Raw genomic sequence first — 9,183 nt, forward strand, 5'->3', positions numbered from 1 at the left:
TTTCGAGAGATATGGGCCAAATGGGAATGTATCAGTTTAGGATATCTTGTTGGCATGTGCATGAAAACAGACGGAGGTGTCTGTTTTCATGCTGTGCATCTCTACAACAACATAGACCTGTCCTCATTTTCCCTCATTATACTCCGTCTGCCAAAATTTTGCCAACTCACTTAACCGACCAACACACACTGTATGGCTGTTGTAAAAGGTGATAAAGGTCTGAAAGGGTTAATATTGTGAAGTGCATTAAGCAACACCTATTTATTGGCAGAAGAGTTTACAATCTCAGAGGAGTAACACCAAGGCTGACTTCATAACCTCTGTTGCAATATCTATCATATCAATGTAGCCAGTAACTCATTGCTGACATGAAACAAACGATTCTTTGTTCAATACAAGATCTTATTCTAGTTAGCTCAGGAAGTGGTTTCCTTCCCCAGAGTCAGACCGTGCAGAACTACACATGAAAAGGAAGGTCCTACATGGCAAGTGACTGACTCAATGTGACTGCACATGGAACAATGTCCTCTTCACAACTCACTTTCCTTCCTAGCTTTGTGTCATCAGTAAATTTTATCTGAAGTAAATTGTTAGTAGTTCAGTGCCAGCACTGATCACTGTTGGACACCACCCATGGCATCCTGCCAACCCAACAATGACCCAGTCATGCCCATTCTCTGCTTATTGTTAGTTAACCAATCCTCTGTACATGTTAGTCCTCCAACACAACTCTTAGTTTGTGTGGTGCTCCAACTCTAACCTTCTTATTTCTTGAAACCTTTACTGTAAAGGAATTAAACTTGAAGAAGTGGTAACATTAATATGTGCTATTTGTCCCCTACGCAGTGTGTGAATGGTGGAGTATTGAGAGGAACTGGGAAGCAAAAACTGGGAGCTATCGGTAATCTAGTGGGATTTTATCTCATTGGTTTTCCCATTGGAATCTCACTGATGTTTGCTGCAAAGTTTGGCATCATTGGTAGGAAGTTGTTTATTAATGTATTTTATTTCTCCTCTCGCAAAGGCTTGTCTACTTTCTTGGATTCTCACCCCAATGTCGATTCTCTCTGTGCGCGAATGTAGACAATCAGATTATTTTCAAAAGAATCAGAGGGAGATATGGATTTGTTTTACTGCTCTGTCCACATGCTCTAGAATTCTCTTCCTGAAAAGGAATGTTCATGATGAAAGACCCATAAGGGGAAGGAGGCTGTCATAGGAATAGAGTTGGACAGGAATATGCCATTCAGCCCAGTGAGCCTGCAGCTCATTCACCATGATGATAGCTGACTGAATACCTCAATTGCCTTTGCCCACCCACCTCCCTACCCCTGAATAGCTTTCAGTGATCAGAAATCTATCAATCACTGTCTTAAAGACTGAGCTCCCTGCAATCCCCTGGGGTAGAGAATTCAAAAGAATCACCAACCACTGAGTTAGAAAAATTCACATCTCAGTCCTAAGTGGCACCCCTTTAACTTGAAATTGTGCCCCCTGGTTCTGGACCTCTCAACCAGAAGAAACATTTGACCTTCGAGTATTTTGTAAGTTTCAATTAGATCACTATTCTTCGAAGGATGGCCCAGTTTCCCCAGTCTCTCTCCATAGGACAGTCTCACCTTCCCAGGAACTAAGTCTGGTGAACTTTCATTGCACTCCCTCTATGGGAATGATATCATTCCAGAGGTCAGGAGGCCAAAACAACCCACAGTACTCCAAGTGTGTTCGAACCATGCTCATAGACAAGACTTCACTACTACTGTGCTCAAATGTTCACACAATAAAGGTCAGTGTTGTATTAGCCTTCCTAATATCTTGTTGCACCTACATGTCAGCTAAAAGTGACTTATTGACAAGGATATCAAGGTCAGATTTTATATCTACACTGTCCAAACTCAGACCAGTTAAGAAATACTCAGCACATCTGTTTTTCCTACCAAAGTGGATAACCTCACATTTGCACAATTATGTTCGTTCTATCATGGTCTTACTCACTCACTGAGACAAATCCTCCTGAAGCTGCTTTACATCTTCCTCATGACGCACGTTCTCACTTGGCTTTGTCTCATCCGCACATTTGGAAATATTACATTTAATCCCCATCCCCAAATCATTGATATATATTGTGAACAGTTGGATTCCAAATCTTGATCCTTGCAATACCCCACTTATCATATCCTGCCAACTCAGGAGTGATCCATTTATTCTTATGCTCTGTCTTCTGTTATTTAGCCCATGATTAATTGATGCTAGTACATTACTGATGAAGGGCTTTTGCCCGAAACGTTGGTTCTACTGCTCCTCAGATGTTGCCTGACCTGCTGTGCTTCTCCAGCATCTGCAGTCCTCACTTTCTGCTAGTATATTACTTCCTAATTTTAATTATTCTAACCAGCCTCCTGTTGGGGACTGGATCAAAAGCCTCCTGAAAATTGAATTATTCTCAGATGTGCTGAGTATTTCTCAACTGCTCCGAGTTTGGACAGTGTGGATGTACAATCTGACCTTGGTATCCTTGTCAATTAGTCACTTTAGGCTGACATGTAGGTGCAGCAAGATATTAGGAAAGCCAATGCAACACGAACCTTTATGGTATCTCTGTCCATCAGCTTCCCTTTTACAGTTTTGTCAGTAACATCCTTAAAAACTCCAAGATTGTCAACGATCTCTTTCCATCTGGAACTCCAGGCTAACTCTGCCCAATTAGATTAGATTACTTACAGTGTGGAAACAAGCCCTTCGGCCCAACAAGTCCACACCAACCCACTGAAGCGTATACCACCTAGACCCATACATTTTACCCCTTCACTTAACACTATGGGCAATTTAGCATGGCCAACTCACCTAACCTGCACATTTTTGGATTGTGGGAGGAAACCGGAGCAAACCCACGCAGACACGGGGAGAACGTGCAAACTCCACATAGAGAGTCGCCTGAGGCGGGAATTGAACCCGGGTCTCTAGCTCTGTGAGGCAGCAGTGCTAACCACCATGCCGCCCATCATTGTCATCAAAGTGTCTATTTATCTAGTCCTTTATGACAGTATTTTCCCTATACTGATGGAAAGCTAATAAGTCTGGAGTCCCCTATTTTCTCTCTCACTCCTTTATGAAATAATGGGGTGACATTTGGTATCTATAATCACTAGCCAGTGAGACAGCAGAATCACAAGGACCTAGAGAAACCAGGTTCCTACAGGTTTGTGAGCAGCAGATGTCACAAGAAGCATCTCACAATCTTTAGGTTTTTCATGTCAAAGTCTGGCACCACCTGATCACGATTCCTTTTGCCTTTATTCCATTCCAGACTGCAACATCCAGGTCAGGGGCTGAGAATTCTGTTGTAGGTAACTTGGTCTCCTGACTCTCCAAAGCTTGTTCACCAACTACAAGGCACACGTCAGGAGTGTAATGGAATACTCTCCGTTTTCCTGGATAATTGCGGCTCCAGTAACACTTAAGATGCTCAGTATCATCAAGGACACTGTCCAGGGCAAGACAAGCTGCTTGAATGGCCCCTTTCCATGTTCTTCCTGTCCCCAAGGCAGATTGGCAGCAGTGCTACCTTCTCCATGATACGCTGCAGGAATTCACCAAGATCACTTTGATAGTATCTCCTAAACCCACAACTTCAACCACCTGGAATGAGAAGGGCAACAGATGCACGGGTACATCAACACTTGCAAGTTCCCCTCAAGGCCTCTCACCATCCTAACTTGGAAACATATCGCAGTTCCTTTACTATTACTGGTTCCAAATTCTGGCACTCCCTCCTTAGGGATTGCAGTGATTCAGAAAGGGAGCTCACCACCTTCTCCAGGGCAAGTAGGGATTTAAACCAGGTGGATTCAGCCAGCAACATGAGCCAATAACTAGAGGAAATGAATTGAGGTAGTATACTTCATCAGGTGTCCATTTACTCTGGTGAGAGGATGTGACAGAGGACAGGGACCCCAGATTTCTGCTCTGTTGATGCCACAATGGGACTAATTTCCTGCTGTTCCACCCCCACCCCCCCCCCCCCCCCCCCACCCCCAACACTTTGCTCTGCTTTCCCTGCTCCTCCATCGCTAAAGATTGACAAGTTCACCACATGGTAAAGGGCCAGTTTCAAGTCATAACCTATCAGTTACCTGGTTTCAAATTCATGATTCCACTGCTTGACAATACCCAGAATATACCTCCTGTTACAGGGCTACAATCCTGCCCTCACAGTGAAGGTTCTGTCGGACAGAACAATCTTTCCCCAGCCAGGATTTCACAGTACAGGGTTTCTGAGCCTTCTCAGAAATTAAAGACACAGGTTTCCTGAGGCAGTTCGGGACAATAACACACTCTCATAGAGATACAGTAAAACAGAAAACAAGAGGGGAAATCTAACACAATTGCCTGGAAACTCACACACCATTTGTCTTTTGCAGGTTATTGGTACGGAATTATCATTTGTGTCTTTTTCCAGTGTGTTTTCTATCAGATAGTAATTTGCAAAATCAACTGGAATGAAGCATCCGATCTGGTGAGAACAGATGATAGAAGTTGACTGTTGCATCAGTGATTTCCTACATTTTCCACTTCCCTCCCATGCCTTGACTCCTTGCACTGTACCTTGGGAAGTGCCTGGGATAGCAAGCAGCCGTCATGGCTCTCATTGTCCTCTCTTGGTCATTCTTCACAAGGCCTGCAGGGGGCTTCCTCAGAGAGTCTCTGGGTCACCATCTATCCATATTGCCAACCTCTCAACAGGAATGGGTCTGACCTTCTCTTAGGGTCTACCTCCATCAGCAGTGAAGTAGACTCTGGAATTCACCCCCTGGTGAATCACAAATGCAATTCACTCTGTGATATATTGCAATCAAATCCCAAGACATGTCATGCCATTGCTCCTTTTCATGGTAGCTTTCACACGTAAAGAATGCTGGAGAAGCTCAGCAGGTCTGGTAGCATCTGTGGGAAAAGAAACAGTTAACCTTTCAAAATCCAATATGCTTTTGAGACTTCATCAGAACTGTAACATCAGAACTGCAGTTCATAATAGACTTGAATCATTAACTCTGCTTTCTCTCCACAGATACTAGCAGACCCACTGAGTTTCTGCAGCATTCGTAGAATCCTTACAGTGTGGAAGCAGGCTATTCAACCCATCGAGTCCACACTAACCCACCAAACAGCATCCCACGCAATCCCTGTAACCTTGCATTGCCCCTGGCCAATCCACCTAACCTGCACATTTCTTGGACTGTGGGAGGAAACCCACACAGGCACAGGGAGAACATGCAAACTCCACACAGATGGTTGCCCAAGGGTGGAATTGAACCTGGGTCCTTAGCGTAGTGAGGCAGCAATAGTAACCACCGTGGGCTTAAAGTGTGATGTAGCTCAATGGATACATTGCAAACTTCTCGCAATCACTAACATCTCTCACCACACTTCACGTGGAGCTTCAGAGCATCTTTACCTTGTTTCTGTTGTTCTGCCATAAAACCCTGACCAATGGAGAGTTGAGAAAACAGGATATGGTGGGGGTGGGCTTGGCAGGGTAAATGCTGAGAGGGATGCCTCCCCCTCATGAGAGAGCCTAGACCCAGAGGGCATAGTCTCAGAATAAAGGGGCATCAATTTCAAACTGGGATAAGGAGGGATTTCTTCTCTCAGAGGGTAGTGAGTGTTTGTCAAAGAGGCTGGGAGTAGACAAGCAGGAGGCTGGAAGAACACAGCAGGCCAGGTAGTATCTGGAGGTGGTAACATTTCGGGTATAACCCTTCTTCTGGACTGAGACCTGAAAGTTGACTTCTCCACCTTCTGATGCTGCCTGGCTTGCTGTGTTTAGATTAGATTACCCTCAGTGTGGAAACAGGCCCTTCGGCCCAACAAGTCCACACCGACCCGCCGAAGCGCATCCCACCCATTCCCCTACACTTACCCCTTACCTAACACTATGGGCAATTTAGCATGGCCAATTCACCGGACTGGCACATCTTTGGACTGTGGGAGGAAACCAGAGCACCCGGAGGAAACCCACGCAGACACGGGGAGAACGTGCAAACTCCACACAGTCAGTCGCCTGAGTCGGGAATTGAACCCGGGTCTCAGGCGCTGGGAGGCAGCAGTGCTAACCACTGTGCCACCGTGCCGCCCACCATGTTCTTCCAGCCTCCTGCCTGTCTACCTTGGATTCCTGCATCTGCAGTTTTTTTTGTCTCTAACAGAGAGCTGGGGGTCAGCACCCTTGCATATATTAAAGATTGAGATAGATTCTTGATCAGTACGGGAATCAAGGATTTAGGGGAAATTGTCGTGACTTCCCGTGATGGTTTCCAGTCTGGGACTCCCCTCCCTATGATTATCTCTAAATAGAAAGCCTACTGTTTCCCTTTCAATGAAAGGTTTGTGTGTTTTGTTTCAAGGCGAGAGTTGTTGCAGGTGTGAAGAAAGATGTGGACCCCTATCCCAATCCCTCCAGTGGTCAGACTGAGGACATTTCACCAGCTATGAACAATGGTATGCCACCCTATAATCACACTACTGAATTAAACAGAAGACTTTTTTTACAGCATAATGTAGCTAATTACTTTCAGTAAATAGTCATTCTTGTCAAATTCAGAAAACTGAGGAAAACTGGCTCCGAAATGTTATCTCTGATTTATCTCCACAGACCCGCTGAGTTTCTCCAGCACATTCTGGTTTTGTTTCAGATTCCCAGCATCTACAGTTCTCTGTTTCATTGCAAGACAATTGACGTTCTCTTCACAAATATTCATTCCAGTTCGGCAGAAATTGAAATGAAACTGATCTTTCAATGATTTTAGCCATTGGAACATAGGAGTACCAAACGATATTCTTAAATGAGTGGTGTCCATGGTAATATCAGCAAATTAACAACCCCATGGGTCCAGCCTGAGTCCTGGCATCTGGGCTCAAATCCCTCTGTGGCAGCTGGTGGAATGTAGATTATGTAAATGGAATAGGAAGTTAAATTTAAATCTGGTCTCTGTAATGGTGAGTATGAAACTCTCATTGGGTCTGTTCAATATAAATATATAACATTTGGTTCATGAGTTGAAGAAATTAGAGGGAAGACAATCTGTCCACATTAACTGGGCAAATCTACGTATGACTGCTGCTCCACAGTGATGTGGTTGACGTTTAATTGCCCCAAACAGCCTCAGTACAAGCTTCGCAATATTTTAACATAGGGGAGATGATGGCCTCGTGATATTATTGCAAGGCTATTAATCCGAAGCTCACCTAATGTTCTGGGGACCCAGGTTCAAATCCTGCATGGTAGATGGTGGAATTTGAATTCAATAAAAAGTATTTGGAATTAAGAACCTACTGATTTCCATGAAACCATTGTCAGGAAAATCCAATCACGTTCACTCCTGCCCTATAGGGAAGGATACTGCCATCCTTACCTGGTCTGGCTGACATGTGACTCCAGACCCACAGCAACGTGTGGACTCGGAAATGGCCTAGCAAGCCACTCAATTGTTTCAATTGCTACTAGGTACAGGCAATAAACGCTGGCCAGCCGGTGATATCGATGTCCCACAAATGAATAAAAAAGAACACTGTTTATTTTACAGAAGTCCATTCAGGAAACATTGCGGTCATTACAGTAGGAGATGCCACTCCAGCGGAGAATTACGTTAACATTGGGCAAATGAGAGAAGAGATCTCGGCCTCTAAAATGAACGTGCAAGACCAGTTATCTGTGAAACAGCTGATTTTCCGTCGCGGATTAGCCATCCTTTCAGCGTTACTTATACTGGGGATTGGACTATTGCTGAAGTATTATAGGTTCCAGTGAACTTTACAGAGACAAGTGAAAATCCAGGTCACCTTCTGTGGTCAGTAGAACAGCAGTAAGAGATGTAACCACTGCTCTGTATGTTATCTAATTTCTCATGTTCTTCCCAACAATGAATGTGTAAGGAATGTCAATTATAGTACAGTTCAGAAGGAAGACAGTTCAAACAGACTCTTGTCATCTTTTAAAGAGCTTGTGTCCATTTTAGTAACTGGGCCTTCACTGGTGTAGGCAGCACCTGCTCACTCAAAACAGGACCAGAAACAACTCAGTGGCTTTTTTTAAATCAGGTTTCAATCAGCTCAAAGACCTCCTATTTGGCACTCTTTAAATCATTGACTGAAGCTGGAAATGATTTTTATGAGCATGGAAATGGAAAAATAAATCAGTGTTGCGGTGATCTTAATCTTCTTTGTGGGGTTTGGCGGAACAATCTGAGTCACAATTATGTTTAGCCCCGTCAGTGCACAACATAAAATTGCATCCATATTAAAACTTTAATGCAGTGAAATCTCCCCAGGCTCTTCAGTCGCATGTTACCACTCAATATTCAACACAGAGATATTTGATGAGATATTAGAACCAGGGACGAACAAAGTGGTGGTTGTTCAGGAGTAGGTGGCAGAGGAATTCACTCCTGTCACTTAGGAGTTGGGATTGATGATGATGTGTCTGCAGAAGACTTCCCATCCCGTAAGCTATGATGATAGCCTGGGATTTTAGATTAGATTCCCTACAGTGTGGAAACAGGTCATGTGGCCCAACAAGTCCACACCGACCCTCTGAAGAGTAACCCACCCAGGCCCATTTTCCTCTGACTAATGCACATAACACGATAGGCAATTTACCACAGCCAATTCACCTGATCTGCACATCTTTGGACTGTGGGAGGAAACCAGAGCGCCCTGGAGGAAACCCACGCAGACACGGGGAGAATGTGCGCACTCTACACAAACAGTCCCCCAAGGCTGGAATCAAACCCGGGTCCCTGGCACTGTGAGGCAGCATACTAACCACTGAGCCACTGTGCCACCCACCATATGTTACCAAGGTACACAAATTCCTGACACTATACAATTCTGCAAAGAACTCAACCATCTAAAAATAAAGCAAAAAACAGCAAACAATTGTCCCTAACGGATTAACCTATTTGGCTAATAGCTGGTAGCAAAGCCATAGTGTCCACCTCCCTGGGGTTACCACGCTGAAACCAAGTCTTGTTATTCCCAGACCTCCCACTAAAGTTCAAGTGTATTTTTACACATACACAAAGGTTCTTCAATTTATCTCTTTTTGAGACCCATGTTGATAAAAAGCACAGACCAAGTTTCTACATTTAACAAGAATTATTATTATTACAAGTTATTAGACACTTA

The 9,183-nt window shown here is 44.2% G+C and overlaps 1 protein-coding gene across 1 annotated transcript in view; it reads left to right on the forward strand.

The window, feature by feature from the left end:
- LOC132830228 (multidrug and toxin extrusion protein 1-like) overlaps positions 1-7,807 on the forward strand; it is a 43,011-nt gene extending 35,204 nt beyond the window's left edge. Inside the window, exons 14-15 of the mRNA XM_060847761.1 lie at positions 847-979; positions 7,584-7,807. Of these exons, the coding sequence (XP_060703744.1) occupies positions 847-979; positions 7,584-7,807 (357 nt within the window). The remainder of the gene's footprint in view (positions 1-846; positions 980-7,583) is intronic.
- Positions 7,808-9,183: the final 1,376 nt, after the last annotated feature.

This window comes from Hemiscyllium ocellatum, chromosome 31 (assembly GCF_020745735.1).
Source record: "Hemiscyllium ocellatum isolate sHemOce1 chromosome 31, sHemOce1.pat.X.cur, whole genome shotgun sequence".
Classification (NCBI taxonomy): Eukaryota; Metazoa; Chordata; class Chondrichthyes; order Orectolobiformes; family Hemiscylliidae; genus Hemiscyllium; species Hemiscyllium ocellatum.